The sequence below is a fragment of the Aristolochia californica genome, unplaced genomic scaffold (assembly GCF_029961685.1).
Source record: "Aristolochia californica isolate CCGP_79_NKW_82.1479 unplaced genomic scaffold, dmAriCali1.0.hap1 SCAF_8, whole genome shotgun sequence".
NCBI lineage: Eukaryota > Viridiplantae > Streptophyta > Magnoliopsida > Piperales > Aristolochiaceae > Aristolochia > Aristolochia californica.
Window position 1 is genome coordinate 35,564,652 of NW_027182279.1, and position 19,231 is coordinate 35,583,882.

A 19,231-nucleotide genomic window follows, 5' to 3' on the forward strand; every position below is an offset into this window, starting at 1 on the left:
TCTGCCGCACACCCCCTCACGCTCTCTTCACATTTGGTTTTTTTTCGCCCCATCTCCCGCACCCCCCTCTCTCGTCTACCTGCGGCCCCCGAGCTCTCTTCTCCCTCTCTACGGCCTCCATCTCTCGCTGCGAACGTCCTTTCGGCGTCCTTCTCTCCATCTCGGACTCGCTCTCCCTCTGAACCTCCCGCTCGCTTCTCCCTCTCTCTTATCCCTCTCGGCCTCCCTCTCTTCTCCCTCTCTTCTCCCTTTCGGCCTCTCGCTGCCTTTTCCCTCTCGCTATTCTCTTTTCCCCCAAAATACCTTCCGATTTCGTTGGATTTCCCCTATTTCGGTTTCGATTTTCTTCGATTTTGACATTTGGGCTTCGATTTCTTACTTTCTACTTCGATTCGGCATCGATTTCCCCATTCGGCTTCGATTTCACCCTTCGGCTTCGGTTTTCCCCAAATTTCAGAAGGTATGACTGAAGCCTACTTTTTTTTCCGATTAAATGAGTGTTGTATTTGATTTAATTTTAGTTTCAATGCCTAATTTGGGGTTATTTGTGCATATTTGTGGGATTTAGGGTTACGGTTTAGGGTCTAATTTTTTTATTAGGGTTAGGGTTTAGTGTTTTTAGGGTTTGGTGTTCTGTATTTAAGGGTTAAGTGTTTAAGGTTAAGGATTTATGGTATTGTTAGGGTTTAGGTTCTGGAATTAGGGTTTAGGTTTTTTTCAATTTTTTTTTCAGTTTAGGTTTATTGGGTGATAGGGTTTAGGGTTTAGGGTTTATCTGCCCTAACCATGCATTCATCCCATGCATAAGACAAAAGCATTGTGTAACCCTCTCATGTTTCACGGTCCTGAGTCTATGGTTTAAAGTGCCCTCTCTACACCTGGCATGGCTTCAGGGCTATTGTTGTTACCGTAACTTTGACGGAGCCCGTGGCAAAAGCCATCTGGCTAGGAAGCACACACTGTGGTATGTCATTAGTGTCCACGACTTGTGATAGAGAAATATAGAATTAAACGGTTATTGTTTTAGGGAGTGCCCTCGGGGAGTTATAATTTTTTTTTATTTCTACAGTTAGTAGTTTTTCACTGGTTATTTATTTCAAATCTCTACTGTAAAAGTTGAATTGTCTGAAATTTTTTTATGATAATATTAGTAGCTGTTATATTTATAATTGTGGTTGGTTTAGTTTTTACTGCTTTTATAGTTTGTTTAAAAAAAAAAGAGTTGTATATTGGACTGGAAACTATTGGGTGCAGAGCTACTAGCTTGAAGAAACCCCACTGCATTGAAAGACAAGGGTCGTTCTTGATTATCACAACGTCACATACCCTCTGTTTAAATATCCCCCCAGAATTTTGGTATCAGAGCCAGGTATCTTGGAACCCATTAAAAAAGTAGAATATTTAAATCTTAGAATACCCAATAGATCTGAGAATAAACATTTAGGAACATCTAGTTTTATCTGTCAATTTGATCTAGAAGAACATGATTTACATTGTAATTATTCTCAAATTAATACTATTACTGATTTCTTAATCAATTTAGCTATAAATTTACAATCTAGAATATCAGGAATAGAACAATCCCTAGTAAAACTATCAGAAGAACATAAACAAATCCTGTTAAAACAAGAAAGATTATTAGATAATATAGTTATCTTAAATTTTTTTTTTGTTTTGAGAGAAATGTGTAAATTAGTTATCTTAAAACTAGTAAAGGTCAACAGCAAAATTTAGATAAAGGAATAGAACATATAACACAAAAATTAAGAGGTATTAAAGTTGAAACAAAAGTAGAAAAACAAAAGACAAAATGGCTCTTTCACAGAGAAGTGGAGGAACCATCTCAGAAATAGGCAGTTCCTCAATACCTTTAAATTTCATAGAAAGAATTACTGGAAGACGTAGTGTAGACCAAAGAGATATACAGCTAGATGAAATAATAGATATTGACCAAGATATTACCTTATTTAGCAATAATTAACTAAGTTTGCTTAACCCAAGACAATTTTATAGTACAGGACCTTTGAATTTCAATACAGGATTATTTAGACACTACAGAGAAATTCAAGTAAGCTGTATTGGTCAAAATATGGTCAGTTTTAACTTAATAGCAGAACAAGCTTTTAAAGAAATTAAAAATATATATAAACTAATTCATTTAGGATTAATAATCGTAGGAATTAAAGGATTAGGAAGAAAAAACCTAGGAACTAAAACCCTTCTTGGTATTTATGACGATAGATGGGCTGATCCAAAAAGGCAATGTTAGGAATAACAGAAATAGATATGAATATGAATGGTGGAATATTTTACTGCTCTCTTGACTTCCTCAGAGGACTTTCAGATTTTAAAAAATATATTAAAATAGGAGTTCAAACAAAAGGATATGAATCCTTTGTAATAATTTATTAGTATGCATAGGATTCTTAGGAAGATGTACTTGCACTAGTACAACAAAATTCAAGATCAAAATAGATGATGTTGTGGACCTTATAGGAAACAAAGGTATAAAGTTATTAAAACCTATAAAATTTTCCCCTGAAAAACTTACAGGATTAGAAGGGAATATAAAATACAGAGAAGAAAGCATAATTAACCCTGAGGATAGCATAATGTTTACGGACAAAAGAGGAAATATTAACATTATGTTTAACAACTATGAACAAAGAAATCCTGATCTTGATACAGAATCCGTTGCTAGTGAAGATTATAGTTTAGTCAATATAGAATCAGAAGAAATAAATTTTATCATATATCCAAAAGAACTAAATCTTCAATTAACTGAAAGAGAATTACTTCATTTAGAAGAAGATTTAATAAAAAATAAAACCATAAAAGAAGAAAATTATATCGTTTATGATCAAGAAAACAATATTAGAGTAGGAAGTATGCCTTTAGAACCAAGGCAGGAACAATACCCTTTAGAACTTGAAAACGAAAGTTTAAAAGAATTTATGGAAGGAGAAAGTAGTTCAGTTAGGATGCCTACCCCTTCAGTATATACTACAGGAAACATACCTAGATATCCCTATACTCAACCAGTAGATTGACCTTATAAAATAAGACCAAAAGGTAAAAGAAGAGAAATAGAAAAACCTATAAAATTCCAAGAAATTGGAAAGGGAAAGTTTTTAAATCTTTCAGCTCATGATCCACAAGAATGGACAACTGTCCTAGATATTTGGAAAAATCAAGTAGTTTCAGATTATATACAAAATTTTCAGTCTCAAGATGCAGAGGAAATGTATAGATATCTTGAAACTTTTCTGGGAGAAAGCGTAAAAGCCCTTTGGGAAAGTTATAAAAGAGAAAACCAAGATCATTTTAACCATCTCCTAAGTTTAGGTTCCAACCCATATAATTTTGTTAATAAGGTATATAACTTAGTAACAGGAGATGACCCTAATTCAGGATATATTTCCCTCCAAAAGGAGGCAGTAGTTCACTTAGAACAATTAAGCCTGTATAATTACAAGTATGTTAAAATTTTTTCACAAGATTATTTTTATTACACTTGTATTTCAAGAAATGCATTTAACAGAGACTTCGGTATAAAATTATTCAGGAAGCTTCCAGGAGCACTTGGAAAAGAAATTTCAGAAAAATGGCAAGCATTAGAAGATACTAATCCCGGACTACTTTATTCCATAGGACAAAGAACAAAATTTATTATGACCATTCTACAAGAAAAATGCACAAACATCCAAATTCAACGCCAATTAAAAGGTGATGAATTTGGTTTGTGTATACAAATATTTACTACCCAAACTTATGGCTTAAAAGATTCAGATGATAAACCTAGAAGAAATAAAAAAACTATATAAAAGAGGTTATTTCATCAGAAAATCGAAGAGTAGAAAACTATATTTAAATAAGGATAAACATGTACGAAGATTTAACCCTAAAAGAACATATAAGAATAAATTAAGTTGTTACATATGTGGGCAGATAGAACACTTAACAAATACCTGTCCCAAAAGACAAAATATTAATTCCAGAAGATCTACACTGGTAGAAAATGTACAACAAGATCTAATAGAAGTAGATGAGTATATGTCTGATACTGAATCTATTTATAGCACAGTAAGTATAACAAACATTACAAAAGAATCTTTTGATTCAGAAGATGATGAATTAATCCAATATTTAACAACTAATTATTTATTTGAACTAATGGATATAAATCAAGAATGCCCACATGAGTGGTTATGGCAAACAGGGTTAGATAGCAATCCCTGTTTCAAATGTAATTGGTATCCTTGTAAGAAAAATAGAGAAAAATGCAAACATTGTTTCATAGAAGCATGTATTTAGTGTCTTAAAATATTAGGAGTCCAACCTGAAGATCCTAGTGTAACAAACAGAATAAGTTCTACTAAGCTTGAAATCTTATCTAGAAAATTAGAAAACTGTGAAGCAGAAATTAGTCTATTAAAAATCCATCTAGATACAATAGAAAAAGAATTATATGAGGGTATTACCATAGGCTTAGAAGAACCAGAAACATCTTATGTATGTAACCAAGATAAAACTTTCTCCAGTATTATTGTCAGGGCACAATTAGTTTTCCCAGGCAAATATACTATTACCTTAGACGCCTTGGTAGATTCAGGATGTACCAAGTGTATCATTCATAAAAGACTAGTACCAGCTAAATATCATAAAAAGACTCACAAACAAATCTATAGCCAACAATTAGATGGTACCTATAATCCCTATGACACCTACATAAATACAGCTAAAATTCAATTCTATAATAATTGTTCAACTTTTTCTCGCACTTATTCTCTACCTTTAACTTGGATTAGAGACCTTAAATTAAAAGTAGATTTTATTTTAGGCCTCAATTTCATTCTCCACAACAATGGTTCTCTGACTATTTCTAGAAATTATTTGCACTTTACCAAAAACAGTATTATCATCCCAGTTTATACTACTACCTCTCCCACTATTACTTCAGACTTAGCAACGGAGCGCGGTGGTCCCATCATCATAGAAGATAACACCTCCTGTAAAAATAAAACTTGTCAGTGTAAAATACCCGGCAGTTGTCAAAAACCAAAACTAGGAAGTCAGAAACATCCCATAATCATAGAAACAGAAAATCAAATTGATAATACTATTATTAAGTTAGATAATAAATTATTATGTTATGAAGAACAAGCCCATTAGAAGAACAAACACATGATCTTCCCACAGAGGCTGTTTCTCAGCAAAAAGATTTTATAGACACAAATGATATTGTGATAGATGAAGATATAGAAAAATGGATCGATAATATAACTTTGGATATAGATGAGCCATTAGAATATTCCTTTCTAGATACAGAAAAACATTATTTAGAAATTATTAACATAAACCATAAAGATAAAACACATCTTCACCAGATCATAGACAAACTAGATAAACTAGAATATTTTGGAGAAAATCCATTAAAACATTGGGAAAATAACCATATTCAATGTAGACTTGAATTACTCAATCCAAATTACATTGTTGAGATAGCTAATATTGAAGTCACAAACCCTGATAAAGAAGATTTTAAAGACCATATTACTGAATTACTAAAATTAGAGATTATTAGAAAATCAATAAGTCCCCATAGATCAGCAACCTTTATAGTAAGAAAACATAGTGAAAAAATTAGAGGAAAATCTAGGATGGTAATCAATTATAAAAGGTTGAATGACAACACAATCACAGATATCTATAAAATTCCAGATAAATCACAATTCCCGATTGTCACAATGTCACATACCTTCCTCTAAGAATAGACAAGTTTGATAAAATATGATTAGGCCTAATAATAGACTCCTTAAAAATAGGGAGAGAGTCACAACGTAACGTACCTTCCTCTAAGAATAGACAAGTTTGATAAAATAAGATTAGGCCTAATAATAGACTCCTTAAAAATAGATAGATAGATAGTCGAAAGACAAGGGTCGTCTCATATTTGCCTTCTGTTAATTTAATTCCTATAAATCCGCTGTAATTTGGTATCAGAGCCATGGAAGGCTAAACCCTGAATATCTAGGTATGGAGTAAGCTAATTATAAATTTTTTATATTTTAATCATCAGGGGAGTTAAACTTACTTTGGAATATTATAATGCTTTACTATTCATCTTCGTTCTTGTTATGATATGGGACGTTACCCAAGTCGCGTTGAGGTATGCCCGTGTTGCCGTTGCCGTGGATAGGCGTAGTCGTTGAAGGGCCTCTATACTCTTAAATCGTTGACAGACGTGTATATGATCAAGAAGATGATGAACAGTAAATTAATTATGATATTATGAATAATAGTTTGCTTCATTCATGATTTTCATATAATCAGTTTATAATATGTTTACTTCATACTAGGATATTCCTCCTTCTGGTTAACTTTTACCACTCCTGCTGTAGTATAACTTAGTTTACTTTAATTGTGTTTTAATTTGTTTCAATATGGCATCCAGTAGTAGGATTATTGGATCAGTTAAGAATGCTTCTCTCGTTGAATATAAAGTTCAACAACAATTAAATGATTGGACAATTTCGTCCATTAAACCTACATCCATAAATTTCAAGATGATTTATTAAATCAGAAATTCCTTTTGAGAGTTGATTGTTCTGCTGCAAAATCAATTCTTAAGAAGAACGTGAAGAATCTTACTTCCAAACAAATCTTTGCCAGATGGCAGGCGGAATTAAGTGCCTTTGATTTTGATATTGAACATGTCAAATGAGAATTAAACTCCTTACCTGATTTTTTAACTCGTGAATTTCTCCAGGGACAAAATGAATTAAACTCCTTACCTGATTTTTTAACCCGTGAATTTCTCCAGGGACAAAATCATGTATAACCCCGCAAGGGGCAATCCACTCCCTATGAGAGGACATGGCAATCAATCCAGAGGCCGAGGCCGCAAAAATCAAGAAAGAGGAATTCCTCCGATAAGAAGGGCAAAGCCCCAGTGTCGTATAAAGAGACACTTGAAGTAGAACCAGAGTATATGACTCTTCCAACTACTGAAACAATTTTGCTCCTCAATAAAGAGGACTTGGAGGGTTCATTGGATTCCTGGGAGATGTTACAGAAATGGCTTGGAGAAGCCTACTGTCCCATCCGTGTATGAAAACGATGGTATTCTTTGAATCAATTTTGGTTCATCTTAATTCTATTTCAGTACATCATACTCTGACCAATGTGGCTAAATGGGATAGCCCAAGAGTGTACAGTAAATGTACGATACAAAGATTCATGCATCCCTCAACATGGGGAAAATTTGATTTAGCTAAAGCAGCTAACCTTCCTAATGATAAGGAATTTAATTATTGAGACTATATGGATTCTTGGTATAATACCTTTTATTACCAAAATCCCTCCCATAGACATTCATGGTTTTTTCAGTGGGAAAAGAATGTCTTGCAGAGGTCCTTACCTCTACCCAGTTGGGTATTTGCATGGTGGAACCAATTTGGGCCACCTATTTCAATATTACCTAAACCCATTAAGGTTCGTTTTGTAAAATGGACTCAATCCAATCCTGAGCTTAAAGCTCTGGGTTTTGAAAAACCCCCAAGAAATAGTGACAGTCTTATCTTTTTTATGGTATTCTCTCTACCATGGATTTGGAGATGGGATTGTACTACATGCTTTAATGATAAAGGCCTCCCAGTATTATTAAGAACATTTCATGTTCGTTGGTGGAAGAATTTCCCCAACATTGATACTAAAGTAGCAGAATTTGGGTCTGCTATCATACAAAATGAAAATAATCTTGGATTACATAGAATCCCGGAAGACCATTATGACTCCAACAAATTTATTGAAAAGTTTCCAAACTCAATTAAAGAGTTTGATTCCAAATATCTCGAAAAAAGAGATTATAAAAAAATTATTAGAATCAATGAAGGATTCAATGGTTACTCAGTGCAATGAAGGCACATCATCTCAACCAGCAGAAGATAACATGTTTGTGTCAGAACCATCAGCTGCCGAAGATGATGAAGAAATCGAAGAAGATAGTACAGAGCATGATGATAATGCTCATGACTCATTACCAGATAGTCAGCCTCCAAAAGATCCTGATGAATATATTAATGCTATGTTGCAAATGTTTCAAGCAACATCTAAAAGAAAATGATTTTATAGGATATGACTATGACATACACATCTGTACCAGATTCGTCGGTCAAGTCCGTCCAAAAACAACAGAGAAAATCTTATCCTTCGGCCCATAGTTGGCCTATTTGTCACATCAATCAAGGCTCCTACAATATTTTTGGTCGGCCATTCTCCATCAAGTCACACTCATGGGATGCCGCTTGTAGCCGCCTTCATCGGGTCAGAGTTAAAGGTCTCCGACAACAAAAGATTCTTTGGGACCAATCCCATCAAAGGTCCATTTCTCATCTCAATAATGGAGATAATGGACATCTCAGTCAAAAGAATCTCAATCATGGAGATATAGATAATGAGTGACTCATCAAAATCTCCTTAGCCGCCTCAATCATATAGGCTTCTTTTTGTTTTAGTGGTGGATCTCAAATATTTTAGATTCCACTTTTATTTCTCTATCTATATTAGGAGTTAGTTTTCTTTGGTCAAGGCATCACTTGACTCACCTTCTCCTTAGTCATCAAGGTTGCCTACTTGTGAGTTCATCGCTTGGAGTTTATTGTAAGTACTTTTATGATATAGTGAATAAGATAGTACTGAGTTAAAGATATTCTCTTCGCTTGCGGTTCATTGGATTCCTGGGAGATGTTAAAGAAATGGCTTGGAGAAGCCTACTGTCCCATCCGTGCAGGAAAACGATGGTATTCCTTTGAATCAATTTTGGTTCATCTTAATTCTTATGTTGTCAACAGATTGTACAATACATAAGCATTATTCGACAATGTTCTAAAATCTGATATTCAAACATGGCATCTATGTTCCATTCATAAATGGATCATCCATCATATGCTTTTTGATATATATACACATTCTCTTCATATAATAGGGCATGAGGTGTAGGCCTATGATAATAGAGCTTGTGATTTAGATCCCAATGCGGAGTAGATTTCTTTGAATAATCCAATTTTTGCATACTCAGTTGGTCTTGTAACATTTCCTGAAGAATTTCTTCAGTCTGATTGACATTGGTTAAACCTAAATCTTTGAGATTAGAGTTTTGACCTTCATCAGAATCAGAGTATGCTGAAGGAGTTAAATCTTCAGTATTTTGTGATAAAGAATCTTCTTGAGATTGATGAGATTCTAAAACTTGAATGCTTTTTAAAATCTCTGCCGCTTTGGCTTCCTTGGCTTGTTTGAGTTGATCTTCAGAAAGATTCAATCTTCCAAGCCTAGATAATAATTCCTCAACAACTTCAGAATTATTATCCATTTTAAAGTTCCTAATGGGAACAAGTGGTTTGATGAGTGGTTTATTGTTCATCAACAATGGTAATTTTCGAGAAGATAAGTCAAAAGGATTTTGACAATATTTCTCGGGTGTACCTTTGTCTAATAAATCTTCAATACGTGTAAGTTGCTGTCCAATAGTTTGAAGATTTAGATTGGTAAAGTTGTTTTGTCGCCTGATCTGACCCATAGAATTCAGACTGACTTCAGGATTGACAAAAGCAACTGCTTCAACATAATCAGGGGATTTCCCTGAGGCGCTTGGAAATTCAAGCTTTATCGGATCAGTAGGAGGATGGACTGATTCGACAGTTATACCAGACCAAAGCTGCCATTCTTTCGTTAGGGTTGAAAGAGTGGGAACTGTGGAAGAAACTAAGGATCGTTTCTCCGCTTGCTTTAGTCTAAAACGCATAAACCAATCAACAAAAGACATAATTACCCTAGTTGTTTCCAAATACAGATAAAAGTCAGTTGAAAATTCCATGCGTTTTGCCTCCCCATAGGTGTCAAAAAACCAGTTTTTGAAACCTAGATTATTGGGGTGAAAAAATTCAGCTTTTATTGCTGCTTGGTCCACCACAAAAGGTGGTGGATTGGGGTGACTCTGTGGAGGTGTAAAGATCATAATCACATTGTAAAACCAGTCATTTCACTGGGAGTGGGAGAAGTCCTATCATGCTCCCTTTCTCGATAGACCCCATGAGGTATCTGGGTGTCGGATAGGTGGATTCCTTTTAATGAGGAATTATCCTTTATAGATTGTTTTTCATCCAATTCTTGTAGGTGAGAGGATGGGCCTACATCCGAATATCGGGATGACATTGGTGGTAAAGAGACTCGGTAAGGAGTCTTGTCTTTAAAATTAATTACCACATCGCCATCGGTTGATTGGATGACTTGATCAATATCTTGATTTATCAGGAGTCGTGGAGGAACAGCCTGAGGAATTGTCCAATGAAATGAATTTCCTCCCAATTGATCATCCTTGGAGTGGCAACATAAGATCTGTTTCAATCAATACAGTCTTACCTTGATCTGGTAAGTGTAATACCTTAGGGACTAAGGTATTCATGATTTTGAAATAAATTCATGCTATAACAGCAATGGTTTCAGTTCCAGGAATAAAATTGTATCCCTGTGTTAGAATCCTCAACTGGATAGATTCTAACAAATTCTTATCGGTTAACGATAGGGTGAGGTTTGGATGGACGTTGAAATAAACGGGTCCCCTACTGAGACTCGTTTCCACTATACCCATTAATGAGGGTTTCCAATCCAAACAACGACCATCACGAAGTATGGCATGCAGACATGTGTTCATCCCTAGTAAGGTCAAGGGTTTGAACGCAATCTGTATGCATCCAATATGCATATATTTCTTTTTAGTATCTGCTAGATACTTATTGAGATCAGTTAACTCTAATAATTTTAGAGTTGAATCTTGATTCTCAAGATTGATTGTTTGTTCCATGGTTTTAATTCCTATGGTACTAGAAAGAGTGAAAGTTCCTTTCTTGTATATGGATGTAGGTTTAATGGACGGAATTGTCCAATCTTTTAATTGTTGTTGAACTTTATATTCAACGAGAGAAACATTCTTAACTGATCGAGTAATCCTACTACTGGATGCCATATTGAAACAAATTAAAACACAATTAAAGTAAACTAAAAGTAAACTAAGTTACACTACAGCAGGAGTGGTAAAAGTTAACCAGAAGGAGGAATATCCTAGTATGAAGTAAACATATTATAAGCTGATTATATGAAAATCATGAATGAAGCAAACTATTATTCATAATATCATAATTAATTTACTGTTCATCATCTTCTTGATCAGATACACGTGTTTGTCAACGATTTAAGAGTATAGAGGCCCTTCAACGCCTACGCCTATTCACGACAACGACAACATGGGCATACCTCAACGCGACTTGGGTGACGTCCCATATCATAACAAGAACGAAGATGAATAGTAAAGTATTATAATATTACGAAGTAAGTTAACTCCCCTGATGATTAAAATATAAAAAATTTATAATTAGCTTACTCCATACCTAGATATTCAGGGTTTAGCCTTCCATGGCTCTGATACCAAATTACAGTGGATTTATAGGAATTAAATTAACAGAAGGCAAATATGAGACGAAGAGAGAGAGAGAGAGGGTGTTGGTGTGCTTATTTCCTTCTCTTAGAAGTTTTTAAATTTATATATAAAAAATAGGAACGATATATTGGACTGGAAACTATTGGGTGCATGGCTATTGGCTCGAAGAGACCCCGTTGCATTGAAAGACAGGGTTCGTTCCCGATTGTCACAATGTCACGTACCTTCCTCTAAGAATAGACAAGTTTGATAAAATAATACTTCTTAAAAATAGGAAGAGAGAGAGAGAGAGAGAGAGAGAGAGAGAGAGAGAGTGCTTATTTCCTTCTCTTAGAAGTTTTTAAATTTATATATAAAAAAAAGGAACGGTATATTGGACTGGAAACTATTGGGTGCAGGGATATTGGCTCGAAGAGACCCCGCTGCATTGAAAGACAAGGGTCGTTCTTGATTGTCACAACGTCATGTACCTTCCTCTCAGAATAGACAAGTTTGATAAAATACGATTAGGCTTAATAATACTCCTTAAAAATAGGGAGAGAGAGAGAGAGTGTTGGTGTGCTTATTTCCTTCTCTGAGAAGTTTTTAAATTTATATATGAAAAAAAGGAACGATATATTGGACTGGAAACTATTGGGTGTAGGGCTACTGGTTCGAAGAGGGTGTTGGTGTGCTTATTTCCTTCTCTTAGAAGTTTATAAATTTATATATAAAAAACAAGGAACGGTATATTGGACTGGAAACTATTGGGTGCAGGGCTATTGGCTCGAAGAGACCCCGCTGCATTGAAAGACAAGGGTCGTTTCCGATTGTCACAACGTCTTGTACCTTCCTCTAAGAATAGACAAGTTTGATAAAATAATACTCCTTGAAATTAGGAGAGAGAGAGAGAGAGAGAGAGAGAGAGAGAGAGAGAGAGAGTTGGTGTGCTTATTTCCTTCTCTTAGAAATTTTTAAATTTATATATAAAAAAAGGAACGGTATATAGGATTGGAAACTATTGGGAGCAAGGCTATTGTCTCGAAGAGACCCCGCTGCATTGAAAGACAAGGGTTGTTCCCGATTGTCACAACGTCACATACCTTCCTTTAAGAATAGACAAGTTTGATAAAATAATACTCCTTAAAAATAGGAAGAGAGAGAGAGCGAGAGGGTCTTGGTGTGCTTATTTCCTTCTCTTAGAAGTTTTTAAATTTATATATAAAAAAAAGGAACCGTATATTGGACTGGAAACTATTGGGTGCAGGGCTATTGGCTCGAAGAGACCCCGTTGCATTGAATGACAAGGGTCGTTCCCGATTGTCACAACGTCACGTACCTTCCTCTAAGAATAGACAAGTTTGATAAAATAATACTTCTTAAAAATACACCCCTCCTCTAGTCTTGCAATCTCAAACAAACAAAATGCCAAAATACTCCTTAAAAATAGGAAGAGAGAGAGAGATAGAGAGAGAGCGAGGGGTGTTGGTGTGCTTATTTCCTTCTCTTAGAAGTTTTTAGATTTATATATGAAAAAAAGGAACGATGTATAGGACTGGAAACTATTGGGTGCAGGGCTACTGGCTTGAAGAGGGTGTTGGTGGGCTTATTTCCTTCTTTTAGAAGTTTTTAAATTTATATTTAAAGAAAGAGGAAGGGTATATTGGACTGAAAACTATTGGGTGCAGGGCTATTGGCTCGAAGAGACCCCGCTGCATTGATAGCAAGGGTCGTTCCCGATTGTCACAACGTCACGTACCTTCCTCTAAGAATAGACAAGTTTGATAAAATAATACTAATTAAAAATTGGAAGAGAGAGAGAGAGAGAGAGAGAGAGAGAGAGAGAGAGAGAGCGAGAGGGTGTTGGTGTGCTTATTTCCTTCTCTTAGAAGTTTTTAAATTTAATCTAAAAAAATGGAACAATATTTTGGACTGGAAACTATTGGGTGGGCTTTTGGCTCGAAGAGACCCCGCTGCATCGAAAGACAAAGGTCATTCCCGATTGTCACAATGTCACATACCTTCCTCTAAGAATAGACAAGTTTGATAAAATAATACTCCTTAAAAATAGGGGGAGAGAGAGAGAGAGAGAGAGTTGGTGTGCTTATTTCCTTCTCTTAGAAGTTTATAAATTTATATATAAAAAAAAGGAACGGTATATTGGACTGGAAACTATTGGGTGCAGGGCTATTGGCTCGAAGAGACCCCGTTGCATTGAAAGACAAGGGTCGTTCCCGATTGTCACAACGTCACGTACCTTCCTCTAAGAATAGACAAGTTTGATAAAATAATACTCCTTAAAAATAGGTGTAGAGAGAGAGAGAGAGAGAGAGAGAGAGAGAGAGAGAGAGAGAGATGGTGTGCTTATTTCCTTCTCTTAGAAGTTTTTAAATTTATTTATAAAAAAAAGGAACGGAATATTGGACTAGAAACTATTGGGTCCAAGGCCCATCCCAAAATGACTAACCAATGTTGGAAACCTATTTCCTAACTTACAAACTCAAGATCTTTATGCTCACTAATCTATGTGGGACTATTCCTTAACACTCCCCCTCAAGTATAGACCCTCTTTTGTGGCTCTACAAGTGGGTTGTTTTAAGTGTAGGCCCTTTTTTGTGGGTCTACAAGTGGATAGTTTAGGTGTAGGCCCACATATGAGTACTTACTCTGATACTATGTGAGAGAGAGAGAGAGAGAGAGACTGTTGATGTGTGCTTATTTCCTTCTCTTAGAAGTTTTTAAATTTATATATAAAAAAAAAGGAAAGGTATATTGGACTGGAAACTATTGGGTCCAAGGCCCATCCCAAAATGACTAACCAATGTTGGAAACCTATTTCCTAACTCAAGATCTTTATGCTCACTAATCTATGTGGGACTATTCCTTAACACTCCCCCTCAAGTATAGACCCTCTTTTGTGGCTCTACAAGTGGGTAGTTTAAGTGTAGGCCTTTTTTTGTGGGTCTACAAGTGGATAGTTTAGGTATAGGCCCACATATGAGTACTTACTTTGATACTATGTGAAAGTTGGGTCCAAGACTCATCCCAAATAACTAGCCAACTTAGGTAACCTCTTTCCTAACTAATAAACTGAAAATCCTTGTACTCACTACTTTATGTGGGACTATTCCTTAACACTTTATTTATTGATTTATTGATTTTTTATTTTCTATATGCATATCTCCCGAACCCTTTTTTCCCTACATTTTCTCTCCTTTCTCTTTACCAAACAAAAGAAAAGAAACTTAATTTCTTTTATTTTTTTCTATCTCTTCTCTCTTTCATTTCTCTTCATTCTAGTTTCTCTCAAAACAAAGGGGCCTAATTTTCCGGGAGTTAATTCAATAGATTGGACTTCTAATGGTAAATTCAATGTTGATCATTGGATACCTAAGAATAATTTAAATTTAAAGTAGGTGCATCCTTACTGTGATTGTCTGCATCACCTGGAATTTTTGTAATTTGTTACCATTTTTGCAATAGAGCTAACAATGTCAAAACAAACTATTGTGAATATTTAGTTTTAATACATATTGTATACCTTCATGAAAGATTACTTGACATAGGCCTACAATTACTATTTTACAGTTTGTATTGGCCAAATGTATCAGATTTTAGGGAACTGATATCATAAACCATGTTTCTGATTGCTCATATGTTCTTCTAGCAGCATTTTAGGACATTTAATCAAAGTACTTTATGGTGCTGACGATGAGGTGAGTTGTGAGTATGAGGCTGTTGCTTAAAAGGAAACTTAACTTGGAGTCTCTCTGTTGATTGCGGCAATGTTCCGTTTACTTCAGAAAGCCGCAGTTGTGACTGCGGCGTCTTCCAAAACCCTAACCTCTTCAAATCCCATTATTCCTCCGGCAACGACATTCGCTTCCCACCTCTTCTCCTCCAAAGCATCAACATCAAAATCCAAAGCCAAAGCTAAGTCGAAGAAAGATAAAGTCTCGAAAAGAGTTGTTGCTACAGGCCCGTCATCTGCTGCTGCGGCTGATGATGAATTCAACTTTGATGACCTCCCACCTGATCTCAATGCCATTTCCTACATTGATGACAAGTCCCTTGACATGGGACCTATGGGACAGCCTCTCTTCACGTCTGCTAAATCCATTTCAGAGCTTACCAGAAAGGACATTTGCAATTACATGGATTTCACGTCAGTAATCTGTCCTCTTTTATACTATATAATGCTCAATTTGCCCTTGGCTTAGGTGTTTTTTTTTTATTGCATGTAGGTTGGAGGAATTAAATGAGATTTTGCCTGAGGGATTGCCAGTGGATATGACAAAGGAGTTTGAGGAGACAAAGCGAAGTGCTTTGTTGGTGAGGCAAAGTTTTTTGGACCTTAGAGATAATTTCAGGCGCATTGTTGATCCACCATTAAGGGTGCATAGTAAAGGTAACTTTTTTTATCTAATTTCTTAAATTCTTTGGAAACTTGAGTTTTTAGGTTTACATGTTAAAACTAATGGAACTTTTGTTTTGCATATAAGAAATTAATCAATGTATATGATATTGATACACTTTTATCTGAAATGGATAGTGCCCAAGATTTTTAACATTTCACTGGCTGCTCAGCAGATTAAAGGAATTAAGGTTAATTGAAGTCTGTAAAGGTTGAATTTGGATAACGTATGGAGTAGTGTATTGGTTCACTGTGTGACTTTAAATATAAAATAGAAAATCGACTTCTGAACCTCGAAAGTGCATATCTGTAGTTGTACATTCTAATGTTGGAGTCGATCTAACTATTGATTAAATGGTTAAAAAATCCTTTATGAGATCAGCTTCCAAATTAGACTTGAAAAGTTAGGATATACATCTTAAGGTATGTGCATCATTGCACCATTCATTTTATCGCTTGCACTCTAGTAAGTGGCACAAGTACTGGCATTGCATGCTGTTCCATGGATTGGAAGGTGTTATAGAATTTATCAGCTCAGTTGTCCTACTGAACTGGTTTTTGCTGATAAATATGAACAAGACCATTGAGCATCACGTGGCTTTGCCTCAATAGAATTTATAAATATAGCTAACAGTTTCAGTCACATTGCTTATTTTGACTCGCTCTTATGTTGAGTTTATGGATGGCCAATCCAAAATGCATTAAGTGAGGCTACTTACACTGACCAGATGTTGTACTGGAGAAATTTGATCTTTTTGTTGATGGATCTATAAGAATCAAGTTAATTTAGTTTGATTTATTGCTTAAACATTCATTTTTATTTTTTTTCCATGTTTGTAGCTCCTAAAGTTAAAAAGCAGATTGTTTTAGATGGTCTCGTCAGTTGTGGAAAAAGTATTACACTTGCTATGCTTGTCCATTGGGCACGTCGCGAAGGTTGGCTTGTTTTCTACGTCCCAAGAGGCAAAGAATGGAGTCATGGAGGATTTTTTTATAAACAACCAGAAACAGGTCTATGGGACACACCTGTTCAGGCTGCTAAAATTCTCCAGGTAGTACCTTGTGTTTTGTGCTATCTTTTATTTTTTTTCTTCTTCTGAAAGAACATTTAAATTGTTATACTAAATCAAAAACAGGTAATGACAACGGAGGAATAAAATCAACTTTAGTTTCTAGGGACAAGCAATTTGTGGCTATAAAACTGGTGCTTCCTAAATTTTATCCGACTGTAAAAAAATTGTTATTTCTAGTATGATCTGTATGGTAATTTATTTGTTTTACCAATTATATCTTTTTAGGATTTTTTGAAATACAACCAATCACGTTTACAACAATTACCTGTCCAAATCTATGATCCAATTTTGCTGGGAGAGGGTGGTGGTGTTGGATGGATGAAAGGGGTTGATTCAATGGCAATGCCGGAAGGTTCTACCCTTTTTAATCTTATTGAGACAGGTTTGACTTACACACATGCTGCAGTTGGGGTTGTAGTTCGTCTAAGGAAAGAGTTATCTCTTGTGAAAGATATTCCAGTGCTTTTTGCTATTGATCAGGTGAGTTTTCTTTTTGAATTTTCTTCTTCTTCTCAATTTTAATTAAGTTCAATGAAAAGCCATGGGGTTCTTTTGTTTCCTTCCTTATTTGTATTAACTCTCTTCATGCTTTGACTGTCCTATTTCAGTATAATAGTTGGTTTACATTCAGTGAATATGAAGAACCTGTGACTACGCGTTCATGTCAGCCTATTCATGCCAGAGAACTCTCAACGGTTAGTGCTGTTATATGCTAATTTTGTTCTAGTATTGATTCTTTTAATCTTAAAGATAAATGAAGCAGAAAAATTGATCCCTGACAAGATGTTGATTGGTGATGCTTTTTGCCTATCTTGTTACCTAAAGAGTTCAAAGACCTCTGAGTTGAGTTGGATTGCTTGGATTTCCACATATACGAAAACAATTGCCTTCTTAAATCTGTTCATTTCTTGTTCGAACAATCTTTTACTAATGATATGACTTGTATTCTGGAATTGTAGGTCAATGCATTTCGTTCAATGTTGCATGATGACATGATGATTGGGGCATTCTCTCATTCAACAGCTGTGGGAAAGCTGCGAAAAGATCTGCCAGATGTTCCACTCGATGCCCGTATGAACTTACCCCGCTACACCTTAGATGAGGCCGCAACTGTTTGTCATTATTACTTGAGGTGCATGGCTCTACTTATTCCATAATATGCTATTACTTTGAAAAGGAGTATTTTTAGTCTATTCAGTTGCAATTTGCGATAATAACCTTTATGTTGCAGGCAAAAACTTATACGTCGCGATGCTTTTTCCGAAGAAAGATGGAAAAAGATATATTATTTATCCAATGGAAATGGCTCGGAGATGAGGTGGCTAGCCCCATTTGTTTAAGCAATTGCCAAACTCACCTTGCACTTGCATGAAAGGTTCTTTAGTTTGCTTAAAGAGGTGATGCCAAATATCTTGGAATAATAGAGGTTGGTTCCTGGAAAGCCATTGATGACTTTCAGAATTTATGTGATCCTCTTAACCTGTGATGATTTCTTTATTCTTTTCCAACATCTCATCTGCCTGTAATCTGTAAGAATCCTTTCCTTTTAAAGCCATTAGTTGTATCAGTCTAGGATTCTTTACTGCAAACTTGCATCACTTTTTGAGTGTCCGACTGCTAGGCAATTTTTAAGGCAAAAGAACTGTCGTGTTCACTAAGGCAATCTTGATGCTAAACTCCAACAATGGCTTCTACTCGTGTTCTATTAACGAGAGCTGTAGCTTGTAATGGTTTTGAGGTTGGCAAGAAGCTTTTGTTGGGAAAAAACGAAGGCAGAGTTACAAGAGAATGAAGGTGAAGCAAATAGGGTTTAAAGTGCCAGAATAGTCTATGGTCCCGACCAATTAAGAACTACTGGTGGCAGTCTTCGTCACTCGGCCATGTGATGAGAGTTCTGAAAAGAAGCTTGAATTTTAAGGCAAAAGAACTACCAGTGTTACTCTTCTTTGCTGGTCCATGTTGATGGGAGGAGGTAAAAAAACAAACTCGAATTTTAGAGAAAATGGTAAAACCTGGGTAATTATTAGCCTTAAAGAGAAATGGGTTTAGATGGTTTTCATGGAAAAAATTCAGTAATTTTTTTCTGCAAGCAAAAATTACGAAAGAGAATTTTACTCCCTTTAGTCAAGTATAATACAGAATTATTCTTTTCCAATATCTGGCTAAGTGAACTTATAATTAGATTCTAGTTCTAATAGGCACTACCCTTCTAGATTTAAGGTTCTAGAAGGTTCTTTAAAATAAAGTAAAAATATAAAAGAGAAAATG

The 19,231-nt window shown here is 35.4% G+C and overlaps 1 protein-coding gene across 1 annotated transcript; it reads left to right on the forward strand.

The window, feature by feature from the left end:
- LOC137938826 (uncharacterized) lies at positions 1-18,530 on the forward strand. The gene is made up of 8 exons (XM_068783881.1): positions 1-460; positions 15,147-15,641; positions 15,721-15,884; positions 16,731-16,942; positions 17,189-17,443; positions 17,572-17,658; positions 17,923-18,095; positions 18,195-18,530. Exons 2-8 carry the CDS (start codon positions 15,262-15,264, stop codon positions 18,301-18,303), a joined length of 1,380 nt encoding a protein of 459 aa, XP_068639982.1. The 5' UTR covers positions 1-460; positions 15,147-15,261; the 3' UTR covers positions 18,304-18,530.
- The last annotated feature ends 701 nt before the right edge of the window (positions 18,531-19,231 follow it).

Excerpts from the sequence above, each read along its gene's own strand:
- LOC137938826 (XM_068783881.1), top strand. The coding sequence starts at position 15,262 with ATGTTCCGTTTACTTCAGAAAGCCGCAGTTGTGACTGCGGCGTCTTCC. Across the intron at positions 17,444-17,571 it reads TGCTTTTTGCTATTGATCAG|TATAATAGTTGGTTTACATT; the intron begins GTGAGTTTTCTT and ends GTCCTATTTCAG. Across the intron at positions 18,096-18,194 it reads GTTTGTCATTATTACTTGAG|GCAAAAACTTATACGTCGCG; the intron begins GTGCATGGCTCT and ends TTTATGTTGCAG.